The 24,637-nt window shown below is 37.8% G+C and overlaps 1 protein-coding gene across 14 annotated transcripts in view; it reads right to left on the bottom strand.

The window, feature by feature from the left end:
* The window catches only part of LCLAT1 (lysocardiolipin acyltransferase 1), a 120,993-nt gene that overhangs the window by 79,766 nt on the left and 16,590 nt on the right, over window positions 1–24,637 (bottom strand). For 9 of the 14 annotated variants that reach the window (XM_069799988.1, XM_069799983.1, XM_069799984.1 and 6 more), the window contains one exon: window positions 421–589. In XM_069799988.1, coding sequence (XP_069656089.1) covers window positions 421–585 — 165 coding nt within the window. In that variant the 5' untranslated portion in view covers window positions 586–589. Of the gene's footprint in view, window positions 1–420; window positions 590–2,651; window positions 2,674–2,703; window positions 2,835–3,543; window positions 3,699–9,896; window positions 10,026–14,835; window positions 14,859–24,637 lie in introns of those variants that run through there. The other 5 variants (XM_069799991.1, XM_069799985.1, XM_069799993.1 and 2 more) reach the window with 5 other exon arrangements.

Here is a 24,637-nt window from a genome sequence, read left to right as displayed (position 1 = left end):
TAATTTTCCTAATTAGATAGTTGGAACACAGTCGAAAGGAAGAGTTTGTAAGACAACTCATTTAGGAAGTTTGTAATTTAAAAAAATCTGCCTGCTTATAGTGCTTCACCTACTCTTCTCTGATCAGCATCTAACTGACACTAGATGGAGATGTCACGAAAAGGCCTTTTCAAGAGTACAACTAAGACATGGCATTAGCTTACATAGAAATTAAACTGTGGAAGAAGGGGACTATAGACAAGCACATGATCAACAACACTGAGCTAAAACCTAAGTCTCCACAGATAATGTGTTAAGGCCTGTTTTGACAAAAGCATAAAAAACTTTAAAAAACCAAAATAAAATAAAAAGCATTAGTCAGCAAACTAAATCATGGTATTACAAACAGTTGCCCAGAACTTGGCTCAAACTGCAACTTACCACTGGGAGTGTGAGCCAAGTGGCCACAACACAATCGGTGATCCAGCGATACCAGGCCGGTGAGATAAACATCAAAGGTAGAAAAGGACCGAGCATGAATATACTTCCAAAAAAACTTCCCAAGAATAGTGCAAGTACAAAGTATATCCCTTTCCATGACACCATGGCTCTGAAAAAGAAAGTTGGCATTATGTTAGAGAGATAAACTGGAAGTAATTACATAACTCTTCAAGTCCGTAAGTCCAGTTTGAGGTAATATTCAACCCCCCCTTTTTTTTTCCATGGCTAACAACACATGATGAAAGTAAATGCAACCAAAATATTCTACCTGACAAGCAGCAGTATGAGAATGACTTTATAAACAGAATGTTTTGTATGGAGCACTGGGATATTAAAGAGGCCATAAAAGTATCAGCAACATCATAATTTCCTCCACTACAATATGTAGTTTCACACTAAAATCTTCTGCAAGCTATTTTTATTATCCAAAGGTACAAACGAGCTATATAAGAGAACACCTGTTATAGTAAACTTTTCAGCCATTATCTTTGTCACTGGCAAAGTACTAATGTTAGCATTCTCTGAAGACAGGGAACTTTGCTTTTCTATTTCTCCATTTTGTTTCTTCTTGCTAAACACAGTGTTGCAGAAACTCATCTTCCCCACCTAACAAGGGTCTACGTGTGACCTCCTTCAGAAACCACTCAAACCTTGCGAGACCGGTCAGCCATTTCAGACACCAGTTCCCTTTTCATCACAGCAGGGCAGGGAAGCAACAGCTGAAACCTCCCGACTCACCCTGGCTTAGTGAATTTGTGACTTTTTGAAGTTTGTTGTACTTCAACTGTCCTTTTCAGTTATTTTCCAACCTATTCCACCAAAAAGCCAATAGCCTTTGGTTTTTAAGACAGTAGTCTAGACTGGAAATATTTCAGTGTCTGTGCTATCAGCTAGACTCCCTTATTATAAATTGAAATGTACAGTGCATGGTGCTTCTTAATGCATTATGGCAGCAATCCTCCAAGCATTTGTAATAGCTACAAGCTTTCACAATTTAGCGACTACTACCAGCTATGACAAAGCAAATGTGGAAATATCAATTCTCTAAATTAGGGCCTAAAAATAGACAGTTTGCATCTATTTAGGACTCAAACAATTGTTTATAAAATCAAAGGTTAAGTAGAAGTCACTTTTCAGTCACTTTACTGAATTCCTTTTTTGACAGGCTATTTTAGAAATTACAAGAGCTCAGATAGACAGGACTTCAGGACAAGAAAAACAGGAAGCTGGTGTTTTTAATTTTAAAATGAGCAATGGAAAAATAATCCATTAAGCCTTGTGTACTGTAACATACATGATTTATCTCAAGCATGTTTTGTGCAATGTCCATAGCAATAATGTTTGCACAGCAAAGTATTCCAAAGTCAAGAAATGGCAGTGCTAGCATTGCTAGCACATGAATTTGCTTCTGCTACTCCATGTTGACAAATAACGAGAACACAGTTCTATTTTGGATACTTTTCTGTTTAAACAATTTCCTAAACTGTACGTATTTGGAGGAAGGCCAAGAGAAGAGGCCATGCAAATTTGTTAATGAAAGAAGGACATAGGAAGCTGTATTTAGCCCAACTTCTGCACCATAGCAAAAAAAAAAAGTAACACTAAATACAAATGTTTGCTGATAGCTATTATGTCGTGGTTTAACCCCAGCCAGCAACTAAGCACCATGCAGCCGCTCACTCACTCTATCCCAGCTGAAACCAGGACAGCATATCAGGAAGATTTTAACACAATAACATTTGAATTCAAACAAATACACATTATTTGCATTCTCGAGTATAAAGTCCTCTCTTTCCTGCCAAAAGCAGGAACTAATAACCAGCTGTCCACACATGTACACACTAAGTAGGATCAATTTTGACATATCAATGGATCCTTGAAGAGCACTGCACTGAAGAAACAAAATGCTCCAACTGCCACCTTCTATTTGTTACTGCAAACCTGCGTGGGGAAAGTCCGAAATAAAGGTAGCAGAGGACAAAAGAAAAAAAAACAGAGAAGGACAGAAACAACAGAAAGGGGAAAAAAAAAAAAAATCATTAATTGCAGCAGGACTAGAAGAAAAGGCCTTCTTCTGACATATCAAGATTTGAGACCTACTACAAAAGGCAGCAGAGTGGATTAAAATTCAATGTGCTTGACCTAATAAAACATTTTTTAGGAATACACACAGGGAAACAACAAGAAAGATCTATGGGCAGCTTTCAAACAGGTAAAACCCACTAGCAGACACAGAACACAAGTTTGTTTAGCTTCAGCCAGCCACTCCGGTCCTCTGCGAGGCTGCTCAGAGCCACCAGTCATCGAGTCAGACGCAATGACATCCTCCAAACAGACACCCTGGCTCCAAGCAGCTGCGGGACAACACAGAGGCACACGTTCCAGTTCCAAATATTTGACTTCTACACACAGGTAACCACAGAGTTAATGAGACAAGACATTGTTCTGTCATCCTCCTAAACTCTTAGGAAAGGAGTGTAGGTCACTTATGTACAGGCTGAGCTTTTCACAGTTTACACTGTTCCCTCCCTCAAATTATAGCACAGAGACAAAATATTTAATAAAAATAATAATAAAAAAAATCTTTTCTGTATTTTATGTGAAAGACCATCTTGTAAAATTCATTTTTTTAAGGAAGGTATCTGAGCTGTGGAAAAGAGCTGAGGAAGTTCTGAAGTTTCTCTTCTTCAACCTGCACCCCATTACAGTATGTACATATATGTTACACTGCATTCCACTAGATTAAACACTGCAGTGTTTATTTCTAGACACGAAAGATACCATGTATGTTTTTAATCCATGTCATTTAGCTCTTCCAGCCATATTTTTGAAGTATGATACATACCATATTTTACTTATTGCTTATATATAATACATTACATATCTTTACACATATACACATGCATTTATCTAGAATAATGGATAGACTTTGTCTCTGAATTACCCCCACCACAATAAAGCAGATGCCATGCAAACAGGTGTGAGAACAGAAAAACAACTCCCTCTTAATGAATTTGAGCAAAACTGCAAAATGAGAAGCCTGTGATAACATGAAGAACTTACAGCAGAGAGTAACCATCCAGCTGGCCTTCTGAGAACAGTGCTCAGCAAGCTCATTTTAGTAACAAGGTGAAATTGTTAACACACTCAACCCATTTGTTTTCATTTGTGGGTTGATGTGGTGGAGTTACTGCCCAGACAATAGGTTACATGATTTAAAATGCATCTGCCTACGCATGTCAGTTGAGAAACATTTACATATACTCTCATTTTAGCCAACAGTCACGGATGGGTATTCATCAAGCTGCTGGGCGGGTTGGCTGCCAACAGCACATGCCCTGGTCTACTCAGGAAAAGTGTTGCTCTGCGTGTGTTTAGAGCAGGGAGGGCAGAGAGGAGGCTGAAGCCCCAGCCTGGATTTGACACCCTGGCCAGCCCAGCTGCCCTGCTGAAGCTGTGTGCCCTCTCTAACTCAAGCGGTGCCACAGGGAGCCAGCTCCAGCACCTCCTCGGCTAGGAGTACAGTGCACAAGTTTGTTAACTGCACAGAGCCAGCTCTGGTCAGACAAAATAATTAGTCATAACTTTGTGTCCTGCTAAAGCTTCAGTACAGTTTGGGAATCGCCCGTCTCTGAAGCAGTACAGTCGTGTTCATGCAGTGCTGCGACTTGCCTAACAAACCCTCTTCGGCCCGTCTTTGCTCAGCTCTGTATCCTCAGCTCTTTCCCTTCCAACAGCGACCCCTCTCCCAGCCCCACACCCCACATCTCCCACCCCGGTGCAGCCATACCTCTCCCACAAACACCCCATTCCCCCCCAGACACACACACACACCTTTGCAATACCAGCTTGTTTGGGCAGGTGAAGAGCAGCACGCTCCAAGCGTCCACACACCCTCCTGAAAAGAAAAGCCGTTAACGCTGAGGCCTGACTGCAGGGTTGGCGTGCCAGGCTCTGCACACTCGTGTCAACTCGCGTTGGCACTACAAGGGCTGCTGTACCCAGTTTGCCATTGTGCCAGTCGCCCGAGGAATTCCCAGACACCTACTACCAAAGACAACAGGGAATTGACTCTATTATCATCCTTTTGCATCTCTCAGCCCCTTAAACGCCTCGCTTAGAAAAAAAGGTATCTTTACAGATATGTCAGCCACCCCAAATCTAACACATGCATTCAACAAGTGAAGCAACAGCTACAAACCGATGCAAAATACAGGCCTGCAGCTTCAAAACGTGATTAAAAACCGACTATGTAATCTCAAGGGGAAAGGAGTACTTAATGAGGACTTGTAAAATGATCTAAAACAAAGAAAATTTGAGCTGATTCATGTCAGAGACACCCAAGAAATGAATTAAAGGATTCAACAGGAAGTCTGAATAACAGAACCCAAACATTTTCAAAGTACAGAAGTATTCCTTTACTGCAGCTGACAACTCTCTCTTCCTAAAGCAGCAACCACTCTCAGCACTGGATTTAGCGTGTATTATGGCCTTTAAAGCCACCTTCCATTTGCTGTGTGGGAAGACAGTCAAAATTATTTTAAGATTCAGGCTGAAAGCTGCAAACAGTGAGAAAGACAGCGCCCTCATACTGGGCTTGTAGTTCTTCATCTATTTTGTGGCAGAACTCCAAGTTATTGGGGTACTGTACTTCACATGTTCTCGTTGCCATAGCAGAAGGAAAACATGCTCTGTCTCCAGGTAACGGGAAACAGTAATTCTTAAAATACAATTTTTGTTTTAGATTTCAGTTAATTTTAAAAATTCTTGGCTGCAATGGGACAAATTACTTTCCAAACAGTTGCATTTTTATAAACTTCATCTTTATTAGAATATTTGCTTGAAATTATTTCAATATTCTATGCAAAGTGTTTGCATAGTAACATAAAGCAGAGACACCTTCCTGTGATCAGATTTCAGCTTGTTTTGCTTATCATCTACATGCTTTTATTCAAGGTACAGCTGGAATGACAGACAAACTACAGCTTGTTATGGTGATGATTTCAAAAGTTTTTAAACAGCCTGTTCTCTACAACAAAACTAGTTTTTCTTCACAACTACTTCTATGGCTTATAAGTAGGCAAAGCATGCAAAATAAGTTTATCTGGTAAGAAACTAAGAAGTTCTAAAATTAAAGGTCTAGAAGTTTCACAGTAGTCAAGACTCACCACGCACTTCACGTTTCCTTAACAGTTCCTGGCTAATTCAAAGTTCTTGTACAAACAGGTTAATTCGTCTTCCAGGTTCAATGTAAAACAAGATTTAACCTAGAGTATGGAATTAAGCAATACTCCCTGACAAACAGTGCCAGCCGTCTGGTAACTAGAGAGATTTTTAAACACTTAGTACTATGCAGTCAGCAAATCAGGTTTTATTACACTACTGAAAAAATAAAGAAATGCTCTTTAGTGTCAATAAAACAACACTGTATTATTACTGGTCAGTATGTTTCCGTTCAATCAGCACAGGCAATAAAACCATTCATTTGTCTTCAAGAACTGAATGGGGAATACTAGGCATGGGGTTTAATTCTTCTTTCAGTCAATTACCAGTGGAAAAGGTAAACGTTATCTTCAATTAAAATCATGCAGAAACTCATACAGACAGTGAATGATGCCCTTTCTCTAACAGTTCTGCAAAGAAAGCCAGCAGTTAACTGCAGACTGACTTAATTTAGTTCTGCATTTCCTCTAAGCACAGCAAATGAAAGAGGTGAGCTGGAAATTCCGGCTCCCATATTCAATTTTGCATTCTGAAACATAATTTCCAAGTCAGAAGATGCAATTTTCACAACAAAATTTAAAACCCTTCATCTCAGTGAACTGGACTTCAAGGAGATGGGCAAGAGGGAAACAAAGATTGCCAACTTCCCAGGTGTCCATTAAACAAGCCATCAAACAACTGACCCAGACTTTTACCTGTTCACTAGATTTTAAGGTTACTAAACAAAATCAGCTAGACAGGAGAGTAGGCAGCTAGACAATTCTTCCCAGCTTGCAAGGCAAATAACACAGAGGCCTCTGCAGCCACCAAGAAGGTGGCCAAGTGACAAAACATCAGCCAGGCAAAGTTTCAGTGGAAATGACACATTCTAGCAGAACATTTCAAGTCCAACAAATCACCAGGCTTTTCTGTTTGAGCATTTTATGGGGTTTTTCCCATAAAAACATTTCAAAGGAAATTTTTACCAATGCTTGCACTCAGAGCAAGAAACTAGTTTCTATTTAGCACTGTATTTTTAAAAGAAAATTGCTTACAGCAAGCTTTTGTAGACTGACTCAATTGTATTTCCAGATCTACAACTTACCCCATCTCTTTGATCACATAACTTCTCACTTGTGCCTCAGTTAAAAGAACTGCAGAAATAGCAGAGGTTATATGGGAAGCAAGGACAGGACGAAGCTGAATTATTAATTGTACAAATACCCACGCTAATCAGTAGCCCACACGATACAGGCAAGACGCTCCATCAGTCTCCACAGACCTCTTCACGAACAACATTTATTTCTGATCCTTCTCTTGGGCACTTCAGTATTTTAAGGAACATACAGATATGGCACTGATCAGTATCACATAAAAAACAAGTTAAGAAACAGACACTTGACCATTAAAACTACTTCCCTTTTATTCAGTTCGTGCATTTAAGAGAAATAACACATGTATCGTAAAACAATATAGGATAGGGCAATAGAAGATAATTATCATCACAAACCACATCCCTGAACCTCTCTAACAGTATATCAGATTCTAGCTTACACATGCACAAAATAAAAAGTACAATACTTAATGAGTAATTTCCGTAAATATTACCAATAAAATGATTATTACTCCATCTTACAATTTATTATATCTTCTATTTGCCAAGACTTAATCTATTATAATTCAATAAAAAATTTAATAGAATATTTAATTTGCTCTTCCAAGTAATTGTGTCTTTCCAAATGCAAAAAAACTGGCTGAGTTTCTTTGCAGTACAGCCTTTAGATACTGTAAGCAGGTAATTCAGTCAGGGTACAGACATCAAATCAGTCTGATGCTTTTTCACTCTTGTTTACCTGTACTCTTTCCACTATTGCTCCAGACAACTATTAGACCAATAAAGCTTGAATAAGAGCTTGAGTTAAAGTATTTAAAATCATTTGTAAGAGAGTATCAAGCAACAGCTACAGCTGCTTCCTGAAAAAAAAAAAAAGGTAGCTTGCTTTTATTCCTTACTATATTCAGAAAATCTAGATGAATTGACAAATTTGAGCTGCTGTACGAAGAACTGCATCAGAGTTTTTTCTACCAAAAGCTACCTCAGTTTTTTATTATGCATATTGCACAGACACAAATAATTTTTAATTACTTCTTCATGGCTTTCCATCTATATAGTTGTTCCCTATACTATCCTTCAAGTTACTGTGGCCCCACAAGCCTATATTAAACAGCAACCAATAGAAAAGGAGTGCCCTGGCTGACAATTCATCAAAAATACGTTTGGCAGATGAAAAAACGCTGTTGTACTTCCCCTATCCCCTTCATCCCATCTTTAAATAAAACAACAACAAAGAAACCAACCATAACCTTGCAACAAACATGGAGTAGTGGTCAGTTCTGGAGTTTTATTAGGTATACTACATAAAACCTGCAGGTCAGCTCTAAGCCCAGTCTACTTTACAAAAAAGCTAATTGTGGTCAACAGCTAGCAAATCTAAGTCCTCGGTTTTAAAAGTCTACAACAGACCAAAAAGCTGATCAACTTTGACAGACAACAAATCCAAGTGAAAATTCTGAAAACCAGATAAAACATTCCACTTTGTAATTGGAGATGCTACAAACCAATAAATCAAATTTTTTTTCCCCTGCATAAGAGCACCCCAACACTTGGCAGGGAGGGGTGGCATTTATAATTTTGGAAGTACCCGTTTCACAATAAAATCCTCAAAATCCTCAGCCGGGGAACAGAAATCAAGGACTCCATGCTGAAGAAGTTACTCAAAGACAAAACTAGTAAGAATGTTCAGTGGAATATCTTAAAATCTCTGCCACTGTGTTGAACCAAAAAATCACTCCCTGAGAACAGTAAAAGCTCTTCAAATTATTGATATGCACTGCAACAGATCCTGAATGTACCGTTTTAAAAAATGGTGAATTTCCAAGGTTCTAAAAACTTTGCTGTGTTCACCATTTCCAAGATAAACTCTTTTCTCAGCCTGCTTGCTGAACAGTAACTCACAACTCCCTTCTGTGTAAGGATACACCCATGAAACTTTTAACGGCTTTTCTACCCTCATCAAGACAGAATTTTCTCATCAGGTTAACAACCCAAAAGAAATACAGGAGACACGTATGAACAAAATTCAAACAGCCTGTTCAACAAGCTATGAAAACCACCGACCATCAGTAGGACAGCAACAGCACGACAGAAAACTTATGCTAACTCATATTATTCTGAAGAGTACAATTATGAAAATAAAAAGAGGGGACGTAAAAGCAGACTTTCAGAGGCCTTAAGCAAGGTACCCAGCTTGGAGAAACTTTCAGTGAGAACTTTGTATTTGTGACCATACTTTACAAAAACCTCTCTTGGTTTCAGAACAGAATATATTAACCCAAAGAATTCCACCTTTTCCAGTCACAACGTATGCTACAAATGAATTTGATTGTAATATTACAGTGTAGATTTTTTTTTAACCAAAGCAGCTTTTTTTTCTTAAATATCTTTTATACTATGACAGCCATCACATGTAAAACAATGGCAATTGCTAAACTATTTTATTCCTTTTCTTAGTAGCACATTACATGCTGTAAAACTTCAGCAGGCCCGATGCTAAAAATCCCACCAGCAAACTTACTGAAGCCAGTGAGTCTCCACCTAGAATCAATTGCAAGATCAGATTATGGATTTTATCTACTCTCAGAATTGTTACAGGGCTGAAAAGAAAAACTGGAGACTTATCTTCATTTTCCTACCACATAAGTCATTCTGGCTAAACAGTACTTGTACGAGAGACAGAAAACAGTGCCCACAAACAAATTTATGTCACTCTTTTTTTTTTTTAATAATAATAATAAGGATAAATTGTTATTGTCAGTTGCATATCTCTGCCAAACCTTTGAGTCTGTGCAACTGTGTCAGGCTTTTTATAATATATTTCCAAGACAAATATCAAAGAAAAAAAGCTATTTGCAAATAACATTAAAAATGTTCTAGCCATTTGATTGGAAAATTCCATACTTCAGAGAACCTGAAATTTTGCCGGGCTGCCTTTGTATCAGGAATACACAGCACTTTGAAGCATACTTGCACATCAGCAAATATCCCATGTTTCTAACAACTTTAAAAGCCACAAAAATTGTAGTTTTCTAGTGAGTTATGCTTACAGGCTGGCTGCTTTCCAAGGTAAGCATAGTAGAAACAATAGATCAGTTACCTGGCAGGCTTTGAAACAAAAGAGGAAAAATGCAGTAGTTCTGCAGAAAATTTACAAATGTTTCATTCCCACTAGAAGCAGCAGAAACAGTTTATTTGCATTTGTTCCACTTCTGGACATGAAATCTTGTTCTCAATCTGTTGTGTTTTGGTGAAGATGGAACACCCAAAGCGATATAGCCGAAAATCACGCATTGCCAAACTATTGTCCCACTACTAACTAATAATATTTCTGCTTCAAGACCTTACAGTAAGAGATGAAGTTCTGCTGTGCTTTTAAGAGCCTTCTAGAGAACAGTCTTCAAATCTCATTTGCACAGCTCACCAGCAGGATCAGTCAACAGCATAACTGGATATTTCTAAGATTACATTACAAACCAGTGTTAAGAACCATAGCTTTAACCCCATCTTCAGCTCTCTAATTCTTTCTTTCCACCAGCTACAAAGGGAAGCTTCTCTTCTGACAGAACTCCAAAGGGTTGTCCTCAGGGCTTCAAGTCTATCCAGGTCTTCAAAGCCATTTCTAACAGAGCGCTGCATTTCACAGCGTAAACACTTCCTTCACGCATCTGCATGGTGCTGTGCGTGGATGCAAGCTTTGCCTGGGAAGACGCACAGCCGAGTTAGACGGATCTGTACCTGAGCTAATAAAGCTCTGTGTCTCAGCAGGGATTCTCAGCCCATGCACAGTGGTAGGCTGATGCAGATACGTTGCTTCTGGTTCCAGGGCTACTGAATCTGATTCTATAAAACACACAACATTTTTCTTCAAACTTTAAGTGTTCTCAAAGCCAGAAAATGTTTTACCAATATAGTATAATAAAGCAACTCATGTTTCTTGTTAAAGCTTAATGGCTTTGGTCCCTCAAACACATAGGAAGATATGAGTGACCTTGGATTCTTATAAAGTGTTTTGCATTTAGATGCAAAGGACCCAGTGCTACTGACAAATGAGTAACAAAAAGTTTTGCATGAACATTTAGCAAGGTCGTTTTATCCTATCACAAATTACCAGTATAGAAAGCTAAATAAAGTGATTCAATGCTGAAGCAACCGGGCAAGTTATCTGCCAGTGCTTATGCAATACTTTACTAAGCTGCCAGAAGACAAATGGAAAAAAGCAACATCTAACACTAAGATTTTTTAGCTTTTTAGCTTTGGTATTATGTAAAATAGTAGCTCGTTTGAAACAGAATCTCAGTTTCTAATAAAGTTTGCCAGAACCAAAAGGAGCTTATAAAAAAGAATTAGAAGTGGTTTAATAGGTCTTTTATTTCCCATCACAAAGACCAAGTCAACATAACAGTAAGAATGAGTTTCAAGTCAGCTGCAAATACATTTGGCAGTTGCAGATTCATTAGACAGACATGCTGTGGCAGAAACATAGATGCTAGCCAATCCAAGAATAAAGTGTCCATGAAATAATTACAGAACAGCAAGTGACCTAGTCAGGGAAATAACCCATTATAGCTATTCAGGGACTACTAGATTTTACACATGTGAGCAATGCTCTAGCTTAACAAGAGCTATTAGAAAAAAAAGGGGAGAAATGAAGGAAAGCCTCACAAGAGTTATAGAGAAAGAGCCTCCCAACACACGTTTGGGGCACTGTTACAGACCAACTGAGCACTTCCAGTCTCCGTCTCAGTACCGCTCATGTTGCTACAAAAGTGCCTTAGAAACTGCAAAGTGATAGCGGAAAGGAACAAAAAGACAGATCAACTTTTTAAATACTGTGATCATTGAAGTAAAAAATTGTTTGGATAGTTAAGGAAACTACACTGCTCACATTGAGGATGAGAGGCCAGAAGATAAAGAATACCCTGACCTAGACCAAAACTATCATGTGGAAGATAAAGGAGACAGGTGACAAGGTAGACACAGTCTAGAGAAGGTTATTTATTGGTATCCCCTCTCCCCTTAAAAGAAATAATAATAAGAGAGGAATCTAAGAGGAAATGCAATGACTCAATCTTTGCACTAGATAAATCATATCCAAAAAAGGAAGATATTAACCAGATTTGGCTGTGCAGACCATGCTACCAGAAATATCTAAATCAGGAATCTTCTCATAGCAGTTTCTATAGTCATGGAACATGTTTAATATCAGCTGTATCTAGACTTTTCTTTAGGCCAGACAGATTTAGAGTTAACGATCTAACAATTCATTATAAGGATTCTTTTTCCTTCCTTTTTTTTTTTCTTCCTACTCTTGCTACAAGAATTTCTCTTCTAAGAAGATCTAGCATTCTCTCAGTTATTTCCAAGGGGGAACACACCCTGGCATATGTTTCCCCTTTTACCAAGTGCCCTGACCTTTCAGGAAAATGGTTATACAAAAACACAGAATTCCTGGAAAGAATCCGGTATTTCTGATTAGCATACTAGGATCACAGAAACTGAAGCTAGAAGAGCTTATCTTCAAGCTGTAAAATATGCTCATTAATAAGTGAAGTACCTGGGCAACTGGCTAAGGATATATATGAGAAAGCATGTATATCTTTCTAGCTGCATTTGCAGAAGAATTCCCAAATGCAATCACAGCTCTTGAAATGCCTTTAATGAGCTCATTGCAATGGGCACTGTGGAGGTGATATTTTTATTGAGGAAATTAATAATCATGGACTTGTCAAAGACAGATGCTTATGACTTTCTACTTCCCTCTCTTCCTCATCAGTTTGAGGCTTCTCCCTGTGTCTTACGGAAGTAAACAGTGCTGAAACTCTCAGTACTCCCAAATAACCAGAGGACAGTATATCTTTACATACTGGGACACTTTGCATTCAAACAATACAGCCTCAAGAAAATTAATCCACTTCTGGCATGCCTGCAAGACATGCTGAAGTTAAGAAAAACACATCACAAGCACAGCTACAAAGTCAAACACAGAAGCGCCAGCATTAAAAGTAACAGCACTGACTATGAAATATTTGTATGTCCCAGAGCTAAGTGACGTTTTTCATCTGAGCATGGAGCAGACAACTATCTTACCCTATATTGAGATGTTCAGCTCAAATATTTTTGTTGCCAGCATGACCATCAAGCAAACAGCTTGATAAACAAGAGCAAGAGTAGTGATAGCAAATGATGCAACACTAAGATCGAAGACCTGATACTACACAATTATCACTTGGAGTCTATTAAAGCTAGTATTTACTTATATTGGCATAAATTAATAATAAAAGCATGGAAACTATTTAGAGAAACTATAGTTACAAGACCTTCATCAAACAAGGGACAGTAAAATTGTTCCAACTCTTTACTAAAATGTTATGAATTAATTAAGTGGCAGTTGGGTCAACTTGCCATCTTTCCCAGAGGCACAAAACCAAGACGACATGCAGGGATGCTGCTTTCCAAGCTCATGGGCAGAATGAGCAGTATGTGAATTTCTATTCTAGTGGAGACACCTACTTGAGAAACACTCGCTCCTATATATCTTAAATCATACTGAGCAGGGTCTTAAACCTAATTCTCCACAATGGCACTAAAATAAGAGCCCCAGTGACAAGCAAGGCAAGGGTCATGCCCTTCAGAGTTCTAACTTCTCTCCTCAGCAGGACCACCCTGAGCAACAACTGAGGGAATAACACCTCTGAAAAAGTTAAATAGTGATTGTTAAGTTAAAAACTCTTAATTTTGACTTTCACAGGGGAACATATGCTGACACTTCTTCTGAGTGCTTCCACTCTTAACACTAAACATGATTTCTCGTATGTACTTTGATCTGAATTTATGCAAGAGCACTGTCTTCCCATGAGGGTAGCTCTTAATACGTAGATGGCCTTAAAAGCTCTCCACAGAAATGTAGAGAATTATAGTGGTTTATTTAAAGATTAAGAATACATTTTTCATAGTTTAAACAGAATAAAAATCTTTGCAACTTCTACTATGGTATCTACAAGTGTGCTGTGAGAAAAATCCCAGACTGTTACCGTATCAGTTATATACTTGGATTAACACAAATGACTTAGATGAAGCCCATGATTTCTCAAGGCTAAAATATAAAATTTTTAATTTTACATAAAGTTGCTTAATACTCAAAACTTTCTTCTCATACAAATTATTTTCACCTGCTCCTGCTGTTGTCACAGATTAAGAGCCAGAGAGAGAGGACAGAAAGAACCAAAACAACACAGCAGTGGGAATAAAGGAACCTACTATGTCAAAGGGAAAGCCTAGAGCTATTGGAAAGCCCTGCATTACAGCTAAACTAGGCAAAACAACATGCCTTCTAACGAAGACAATTTGAAGCCAATTACAACCCAGAAGGGTTAATGTACTGACTCAGGCATATATGAGCCTGAGTTTTCCATCACCCATCTTTCCCAAGAACCCTTGTCTAACTCACTGAAGGAGGGGTAAAGCTGGTTGTAAAAAAGTTTTCAAAAGTGCAGCAAGGAGAAGATTTGAAAACAACTTGAGGAAACATGGATTCCTGCTAAGCACAGTGTTTTCAACAACAGCTAAGATTTATGATATTGAAAATTTTTTTCCAACATAGATACAAGCTACAACAACATGTGTTTCCTTTCCAATTCAGCCACAGCTGAACATTTTATTGAAACATTACAGTAAGAAAAGAAGCTTTCACAACTTTTAAAAGATCTCTTCTTTTGGGATCAAACAAATCTATCATTAAAGTAATGCCGGTAAGAGGAATCAATCATTGGACTAAGTGATGTCAAGGATTGCTGAGCAATTAAATCTGATAACTGATTTTGATATATTGATGAGAACGTCAGAACAGAGTATTCATAAAAATATACTGAAGACAAATGTTCATGAAACTACTCTTTTAAGTCTTCACTTTCCCTCTGCCCTGGATTTGAATATATCAAGAAATGTAAACAACCTTCTACATCAATAATTAGGGAAGTTTTATGGGCAATGCATACATTAATTCCATTTTTAATAAAGATATTACTACTCATACTTACTATTCAATCAAATTTCTTTCAATTTGATTGTTTGGGGTTTTTTGCTACAGAGAATAGGGAACAAGAGGGAAAAAAAAAAAAAAGAATGACACCTTTGTTAGCTTCTGTTGTAAAAGGTAAGCCAGCAATAGTCACCAAAGCCAGTGTTTTTAGATCCTCCCCCATCTTCACCAGTTTAATCATATGACAAATTAACAGTCTTTTCAAAGAGTACACTGAAATAACATAGCCATATAAATTCTGTTTGGAAGCAGCTGGCTGGTCAAATAGCACACACATAGCCCTGCACTAGTCCCAGCATGTGCTGCTCTTTCACATATTCTCATTAGGCAAACAATGTGCAGGTAAAGCTGCAGCTGGTGCTTTGAAAGGAGTACCATTAGGGGATAAAAACAAAAAATTCAAAGTATCAAGGTTTTATTATGAAACAACCCATTTTATAAATAAGTTTCTAACAACATCAGATGAATCTTCCCGTTGATTTCCTTGCAGAAAGCAAAACACTTTTTGTAGACATACTACAGTACTTACAATCAAATAATCTTTATTATTTACATAAGCCATTTTTAAAGCCTCTCCTTGTAAATGACATCTGATTCCAGTATTTGGGTTTATTTTATCCTTTTTTTTTGTTGTTAATTAAACTTTGCTCCATAGAAACATCAGCAATTACGCTTGGCAAAATGGGGTAAGAAGTTCACACAAAGCTCACTGCACAAGCAGTGATGAGAGGATTTGTTAAATATGCATTTTTCTCACCTTAAAGGTATCTCACTGGAACAGCCTGAACACAAGGATTAAAAGTAATAGTCTCTTGGCAGCACATATAAGCTGCCATTATTGTGATGAAACATTAAACCACAAGCAGCTTCCAGAGCAAGACATGCTTATGTAAAAGGAGCAGGTTTCTTCACATGTTTTAGCTTAAATAGATACTGAAGTCAAAAGAATTGAAGTAATTTTAAGAATTGCCTTCTAAGTCAGCTTTCACCTCTTTGGTACATATATTACAATAACATTACTGTGTTTCTGGAGTAAGGGTTTGGTGGTTTAGTTTTTTTGAATATTTGAGAGAAAAGATTAAATTGAAAAGAAAACAGCTGCCTTCTGCTTCGTACCAGCAAAGTAGTACAGACTTTTTAAAATCCTGGATCAAAACTACCTTATGCAATTTTGAATTTGCCAAGCCTAATACCAATCTGTCAAAGAAGGATTTCTTTCATTTCATTTTGGGCATTTACATAAGCACCTTAAGTTGGGTCACAGGAATTATTTCCCCTCATTCCCCATCCCGTCTCACTCCATTCAGTAAGCTGATCCTATAATCTAATTTCACAAAAGAAAATTCCACTTTCTTTTCCTATGAAGCAGCAAATACACACACACCTTATTTCCATGGAGGCTTGACCTACAGGGGGTTAATATTTTAGAACCGAGTAAAATTTGCACTCACAGTAGGAAAAGCTAAAGAGACACTTAACCTCAGGGACGCCTCACTCTCCTCACATATTTGTGACATTAGAACCCTCCAAATGCAAATTACTATGCAGGCAATATTTTTTCAAGTTTTTCTTCTGAGAAAAGGGAGGGAAAGAAGAAGGTACAGGATGCCCTGGAAGAGTTTCCTGTTATGAATAAAGGTTTTCCTACGAGAACATGCAACTATTGCTGTACACCCACACAGCTTGGAGCTTTGAACAGAGTTTCAGCCAATAATGAAGTTTAGCCCTTTCAAGCTGTTTTAGAGATCAGTTCAAGACCCAGGTTATCAGACTCACTAACATTTACATATGAAATGGATAAGAAGTGACAATGGAAATTGCCTTTTTTTTCTTCACATACAAGAAGTGACTAAACATGCGCAGAGTCATAACAAACTTCAGTGATGAAAATACTGTTTGCAAAATGAAATGCTTCTGCAAAATAGCTCCCTCTTCAGTTTTCTTTCAGTTTGCTCCTGCTGACTTAAAACATACAAAAGAATATTCTTCCATCAATGCCACCACAAGAAATCTGGAAAACCTGTGTTAGATTCAAACTGTATTTTAATTGTCATGGGCTTGTCCTCCTCAAAATTTAAAGCCAGATTTAAAGAAGATACCATTAGATCATTTAATCAAATGTTTATGGAAGGCTATTCAATTCAGTTCACTTAACCAACAATAATTTTTCTAGAACAACCTCCCAAAAGGTTGCCCTGTTTGAAAATACCAGCATGTGGATATCTAACATCTCCCACTATTATGCTATTGACCCATATTTCGGTTTAATAATTTTATTTTCATAAAGATAATTGCAAGCTAACTGTGAAATTTCAGTCTTCATTTAGATAAACTGGACAAACATAATGATATATCATGAACAGCTAAGTAAAACACATTACAAACACTACTGAATTTGATCAACCAAACTTATTTTCCATATATAATGATATCTATTCAAAGACCATCCTAGACCAGATGCACACTGGGCAAGCGTCGTTATGACCACTAAAATTTTCCCTTAGCCAGTTCTATTTTCAAAAGAAGTTATAAATTTAAAAGAGTAAACTACAGATGATAAAACACACATCAGACAGATCCCCGACTTGCTATGCTGTGAGGTTAACCTGCTACCCTGTAATAGTCTCAAAGATGTAATCTATTACTAATGCCGTAAGTACCCAACCGCCTGCCCCATACACACTCTTTATATACATAATACATTAGTAATAGCCTACCAGTCCTTAATAATGGACTATTTAATACAGCCATTAAATTGGTAACATTTTAAGTGTCACTTTGATTCCAAAAATTTTCTTCCTTTTGTCATGACAACTATATTCACTGGATAATTTTTCTCCCAGCTCAGGAACAGTCACACTTGTCTCCAGTCAAATTATTCATAATTCAGAAGAGTAAACAGCGACCAAGCTGGAAAATTTAGTTTGCCTAGTTTATCAAGGGACTTTCTGAGGATGCATCCAATTTGCAAGAACTTGGCCTTTCAACAAATACTTATAGGTATTTGCACATTCAGAGACAAGAACACAAAAACAGGATTGTAAAAATCAAACACAGCAGCAAGTTTTTGTTCAGGGTTCCTATCCGGTTGAACAAACAGCTAAATAGCATCTATCAGAACTTAGATGTACTGATACTTCAAAACAAGCAAAGAATTTACACTTTACATGTGGAAATGCATAAATATGCCTAAAGCGAAAGTGAGCTGCAATACATCTACCTATTCCTAGATGGAAAACTCCCTTATTTTAGAAAGGGGAACTAAGCCAGCATTGCCACAGGCAAGGAAATTGCCACTTTCTCTCAGTATTTGCAAGTTCCTGTGATATAACAGCTGTAAGTTAATGCAGGGAAGACTCCTCTAGTTATATTGGGGTGGGAGGGCGTGTGGGGGTAGTTTTATTTTTTATTATTATTTTACTTTAATCTTATTTTGGATTTCAGTTTTCAGCTTGTTCTTAAGATTTCTTTTCAAGTATCCCAAACTTGTTTCAGATGTATTAATTTATCCAACTAGAAGAAGTTATGCTACTAGTGATATCGAGAGAGCCTAGCTAAGAAGTCAGCTTAATTTCATTACAAAATAAGCTCCTTTTTCTTAAATGATGAAGTTTAGCCATGAAATTTTCAACATTAGGAGGAATGCACTGCTTATGAGCAGGACAGGTAAGTATGTTTCTAAGTAAATAGTAAGCAACATTCTTCATTCAAGGCTCTCCATTTGGTTGCTTATAAGCTTAGAGAAAGGAAACAGCTAGTTACAGAAAAAGTAGTATGTGTTCATGTAAATCAAAGATACTACCAATGTGTGGATGAAAATTGAATTAATCTCTGCACACAATTTTACTTCTAGTATCTAAGCTTTATCTTCCAACAATTTAATCATTTAGAATTTAAATAATTTCATGTTTCACTAAGGAGATCACATGCTTTTTTGAAAGGCTCAACTCTTGTAAATAATACGGTTTATCTGAACCCTGGAAGGGGGTGGGGAGAGGAGGGGAAAAGAGGACAGGCCTTAATTCACTGCGAGAAGCATTCAGATAGTTTGGTGATCAGATCATACAAACCTTTATGGAATAAGATATTCCAAGAAATGCTGCCAAGATCTTCAAGGGTTTACAATGCTTCGGATGCATTGAATTTTGTTATACTAAATTTTAATTGCACCAGAAGAACATATTATTGTGGATATTTCTACAAAAGAAGTAAGCCTTATCTTATAGGCACTAGAAGAACCCTGAGAGTCTTGAATTTTTTCCTTTGTAAGAAAAGCTGTATTGTAGAGCTTTAAGCATGTCCAAGAGTTTAGTCAGACTAGATATATTCACAATAAATAAAGTGTTTGTGGATTCCATAGAACTTATTTTATGAGTGGCAATGACTACAGGTTAGTGAAGGACTCTTGCATTCTATCAACCTTTTACATCTCTCTCACTCAACTTTTCTGTTTCTCCAATAAAAAGAAATTAGTCATGCAAGTTTTCAATCCAGAAAAGAGCTACCCTTACCACTGTGGAAGGCGCTAGGTAGCATTTCAGGGAATGAGTTCTAGAGAAGTCTATATCCAGCAGGAAGAATGTACATCAACATGAACTGAAAACTGCAAGTCAAACTATGAAACCAAAACAAATTCTTTCATTGACCTTCTGCCAATACAAGACCTTTGCAAACATCAACAGACATCTGCTAAAATAGAACATCCTACTTCCCACCACCTCTTTCCTCACACAATACACCTCTGATTAATATCCGTTTTCTTTGGAAGCGCATTCCTTGCTTCCTGTCTTTGTCCATGGGCTGTAAAGAGAAACTAGAGAAAAGAGAGCATCTGTCCCTATGGAGAATAGACTGCAATGTCTAAGCACTCAGAAGACACAGAGTAACTTCAGCACTGAACACACACCTTTGCAAAACTCACATCACATTGGGCAGGAAAAAGCTACCTACTCATCTAAAAAAAAAAAAAAAAGAAAAAAACACCCAAACTATGGACTTTAAAAGGAATCAAGAAGGAAATGAGTCATGGAGAAAAATTCAGGGAAATTTCACATGAAATGGAAACCCATAAGCAATTTCATAAAATTTTCCATGCTCAGTCACCTCCCCTGCCCTTTCTTTTTTCTTTCCCAGAGGCTTGATGGAAGAGGAGAGGCCTCAAAATACTTTTATTTATCCTGTTATTAGAGGTAGAACAAAACAGAGAATAGACCACAGTATGCTCTGATGCCCTGAAGATTTGTCTGTTGCATCTTTTTATTCATCAAATAAATAAAAAAAAAGCGTATTGTATCGAGAAGTGGCAACTACAAGCATTCAAAAACTATGAATCAGATAGCCAAAAAACCCAAACACATTAAATAACCGTTCCACTTCCAGTTTTCAGACATGCTGTCAGGAAATGAACAGTTTCTTTCTTGTCCTACGTCAAATGGGCAGGTGGACAATTCCCAAGCACGTTCTTCTCATGGCCATGTTCTCAATCAGCTGGAAAGCAAATGTGTCAAGGTCTCAATAATGTCATTTGGATTTATGCCTTAGTTCCCTCCCTGACACTCTGAGCCAGCCTTCTACCTTTGCTCCTGCACTAGAGAAACCAAAAACTTGGGATTGTTCAGACACAGAAGGGGAAAAAAGATCCCTAGAGATGAAGGGAGGTCCTCAACACCCCTACTATCAATTGGCTTTACTTAAGCAAATCATCCTCTTTCCTCTGTAAATATCTTAAGCCATCACCTAATTAAAGAAAGAAAAGCAAGCTGCTTTGCTGTTCCAGGTCAACATACTTTTTTTATGGAGAGCGCAATAGTTTGGAGAAGAGAGGGAAACACCGGCTGGAAGCTCTAAAGGCCACTGATCTTCCTAGCTTCTCAGAAGACTGAGGCACAGTGCTTTGCTTGATACATTTACCTGTTCCACACACTTACAACCATTACAGCTTCTAAACAGCACTCAGATTCAGTCCTGATTCTGAACAGGGCTCAAGAAAAGGCTGTCTCAAGAAAAGTTTACCACAAATAAAGTCTGCAGGGTAATTTGTTTGAATGAATTCAGAAAAAGAAAAATTGAGTCCTCATGCAAAACATTTGTTTCCAGGAGGCTCACAAAGGGATTCAGCTACTGAAATGACATTGTGTTTGTCTCCAGAACAAGTGTGGTTTTCCAGGAGTCTTCCAACGAGACATTGCCTGGACTCGATGAATCAAATTTTCTAGCTTTTGCACTCTCCAAAATAAAAAAACCCCAGAAACTATATTAGCAATCAAAATAGAAGCAGAAGCACAGGAACTGAGAAGCTCTCTTCTTACACAGACATGGTCCTCAGATTCCAGACTACATCTCAGTTTGGGTGGCTGTTCCCTTAGGTTTGGGAATTCCAGTCTGACAGTCCTTGACCTGGAAATACTTCATAAATGCTTGCCCTCTGAAGAACGGTCACAATTAGGATCCTCAAAATACCTCTTACAGAGGTCACAAGTCCCACCATGACTCACACAGGTGGAAATGGTTTCAGGGAATCAATTATTAGCTCTTTGAATGTGTCATGGCACAGTTCATTCACAGTAATTGCACTATACAGCTTAATTGTGTAGATCTGACAGATCAAAAGGCAGCAGTCTCACAGAGTTTGAATACATAAGCCCAGGCAGCAGAACTTCCTCCAGTAAATCCACTGATAAAGAAATTGTTCTTTCCTATCACACATATGAACATGATTAAGTTCAATGACTTGTTGATGTAAAACACCTTTGGGGGAGAAAAAAATTCTCTTTAAACTCTCACAATAGTGAATTCATTGTAACCCCAAGAATTTCAACTAAAATAAGAATGACCTGTAGAAAACAGCAGCACATGTGACTCAAGACAGACAAGCTGCAGCCAGCCACCAGCATTCAGTGAGTCAAAGAGCCAACCTTGTGAACTCCGTTAATGGTTGCAACACACATCTGGTATAGAAGAAACCCAAACAGCTACTCTGCAGCTGCAGATAACATCCTGATTATTTCTCTAAAGAACTGCTTCCTGTCCCTCTTGCTGTCATTCAGTCTTAGTTGTTAATCCTGCTTCTCCACAGTGGTCTTTGGCCCTTCAGTTGTATTACCTCATTCTGCCAGCACAGCCTTGGTTTCTAATCCCACCTCCGGTCTGCTTAACTCCATCTCACTGCCTACCTTACCCCCTCACCCTACTTACTACTTCTAATCATGTCCCTGAAGCTGGAGGAGGAACAAGCACACATGAATCAGAGAACCTCTAGCCTAGGATCACTCTCTCTGGAGCTTGTATCCCCTGGTTTTCCAGTTCTTTGTAACAGTATTTCACTCCAGTCTGTCCTAAACTACAGAGTCTATCCACTCATGCCCCAGTTAAGATTCCTTACTATCAAGTAAAAGAAGAGCAACTAGCATCAACCCAATCAATACTCCAGAAACAAGAATAACAGCTGAGCATCATCAAGGACATAGCAGTTGCAATAGAATTTCTCACAACCTTAACAGATGAGGAATAAACCCTTAAGAGTCAGATTAAAAGTTACCCTTTACAGTACTTGTCCTCTAGCATTTTCATTATGGCATCTACTCTGAATTAGATCAGAGGCTGAAAAAGGCTGGTTTATTTTGTGGATTCTTTGGGAAGTTTTGTTATTATTCTGGGAGAGGGAAGGAGAAGAACATTTACAAAAAATCTGGCAAGAAGTGGCAACACCCACTTTTCCTTTGTTATTTTGGACCCCATTGCTGATATTTTTGGATTTTCATTCTGGAAAAAAAGAGAAAGATGAGGAATTGTCTGAAGGAGTGTTTGCTGGGCTGCTTGCCTTCAGAAAATTGGAAAATTGCCCAGGCTGAAGAAAGAAAGGATTCTATAAACTCAGATCTGACTTGTGTTTAACAGAACATTTATGCAGAATGAATATTTACAGTGTCTTGACCTAAGAGACTTTGTTACCTTGTATGCTGTTGAAGAAAGAAATGACCAGTAGAAAAAACACAGAAATTGCCAAGCTGAATCAGCAGTAGTCCACCCAGTCACCCTGTCTGACAGTGTCTTGAACCATATACTTCATAAGAAGGTACAGGAAGAAAGCCCGCAGTAGGCAGTGATGCCAAGTTTATTCTTAGTTTCTGTTAACGTTTATCTTAAGCCATAAAATACATGGGCTTATATCCTTCTCAACATCATTCATTAGCAGGCTGATCTTGTCTTCTATATAAACAGACCTAATCCTTTTGTTCTATCAGCAGTCTTTAAAGCCTTCTTCACTGTTGCTGAGAATCCAAATCCATAAAGGAAAAGGACAGCAGCCAGACAACTTGCCCATTAGAGCAACAAAGGTACAAATCCCACCTTCAGTTTCACTAACTATCAGTTAGCAGGTAGTCAGTTGGGAGTCAAGCAATTAAAAGCCTGTAACCTTAACAGCGAAGTGGCCAGTGATTTTCATCACCACCCTCCACCCCCTCCTGGAATCCTTAAATTAAATTAAAGAAGTCTAAACTCTGTATCTAAGGAAAAGCTCCCATTTTACAGAATATCTTAACAGAAAGCATTGTTAGCTGTGAACAGCACCTCCAATTGTGTAGAACAACTTAAAGGCTTCAAGGAACACAGTATTAAAAAGGAAGAAAGTAGTAAAGACAAAATTAGATCTTAAGTCTGGGATTTGTTAAGACAGTTATTATAGAGCAAGGGATGCTCTTGAGAAGCTATCTCTCCAAGCCAGGAAGATCTTGAGCTAGCCAGCCGTCCAAGGTGCCAGCTACTAAGATTTAATCAGCTGGAGGAAGTTCCTGTTCTGCTGCAGCAACAGCAGGATAGGAACTGGAGAAAGGAAGGACAAAACCATATTAATAGGCACTGCTGGCATGACCTTTAAAGAACAGCTGGGAGCTACCAGCTTAGACAGTAGAACCAGTATGAACAATCATGTAAGAAGATCAAGTCTGCAATGCCTCCTTGTAAAAAAATTATTTATAATCTTATACAGCCCGTACGTTGCTTACACCACAAGGGGTGTAAAGAAAAGGAAAGAAAGATGCCAACTGGAGAAGTCTAGTCTAACAAAACAAAAATATGTATTCCTGTTGCCTGGATTATTTATAGTATAATTTATTCATCATCACCCCAGACTATGAAATGTCTGAGCAACTTCCAGAGCACAGATAAGTTGTTTTTTTCCCTCCAAAATATGTAGAGTATAAGAAACACAACCAGCAATCACTATTTTATACAATAACAATGCAATACTATGATTCACTTGCATTAAGTCTGACTAAGTATGTCATTACCTTTAAATAGAAAATGCAGCTAATAATTTCAAAACTAAAAATAGAAAAATGTGATGTGAATCCTATGTGATTTACTCCTAATTTGAATATATTATGCTGTCTTTCAAATGTTTTTGTAGGTGCTTATCAGCTTTGCTATTTTTTCTTTTTTACTCATGTTTGCCCTACTTTCCTTTTGCTTACCAAGATAACATCTACTTACAGAAATGCATTTCTAGAATTTTATATATAAAAGGACTACATCACTACACTACTACAGCAACCATGCTGATATGAAATGTGGATGCTGTTGTAGCTGAAGAAAATCAAATGGCAGAGAAGATGACAATGAGATATGTGGGAGCAAATATACAAAAAAAAACCCCTTTATAATGAAAGGAAATAGTCCTAAAAGTCTAAAAATGTCAGCTAGGGGAACTCAATAAAGGTCAAGACACTTTGAAAAGGAGAAGTTAATCAAGTATTTTGAATTTACAGTCTTTTGTTCCATAATTCTGTACAATGACCTCT

The sequence above is a fragment of the Haliaeetus albicilla genome, chromosome 13, assembly GCF_947461875.1.
Source record: "Haliaeetus albicilla chromosome 13, bHalAlb1.1, whole genome shotgun sequence".
NCBI classification, from domain to species: Eukaryota; Metazoa; Chordata; class Aves; order Accipitriformes; family Accipitridae; genus Haliaeetus; species Haliaeetus albicilla.
The sequence above is the reverse complement of the archived record's forward strand: the minus strand, read 5'-3'. Positions and strand labels throughout refer to the sequence as shown.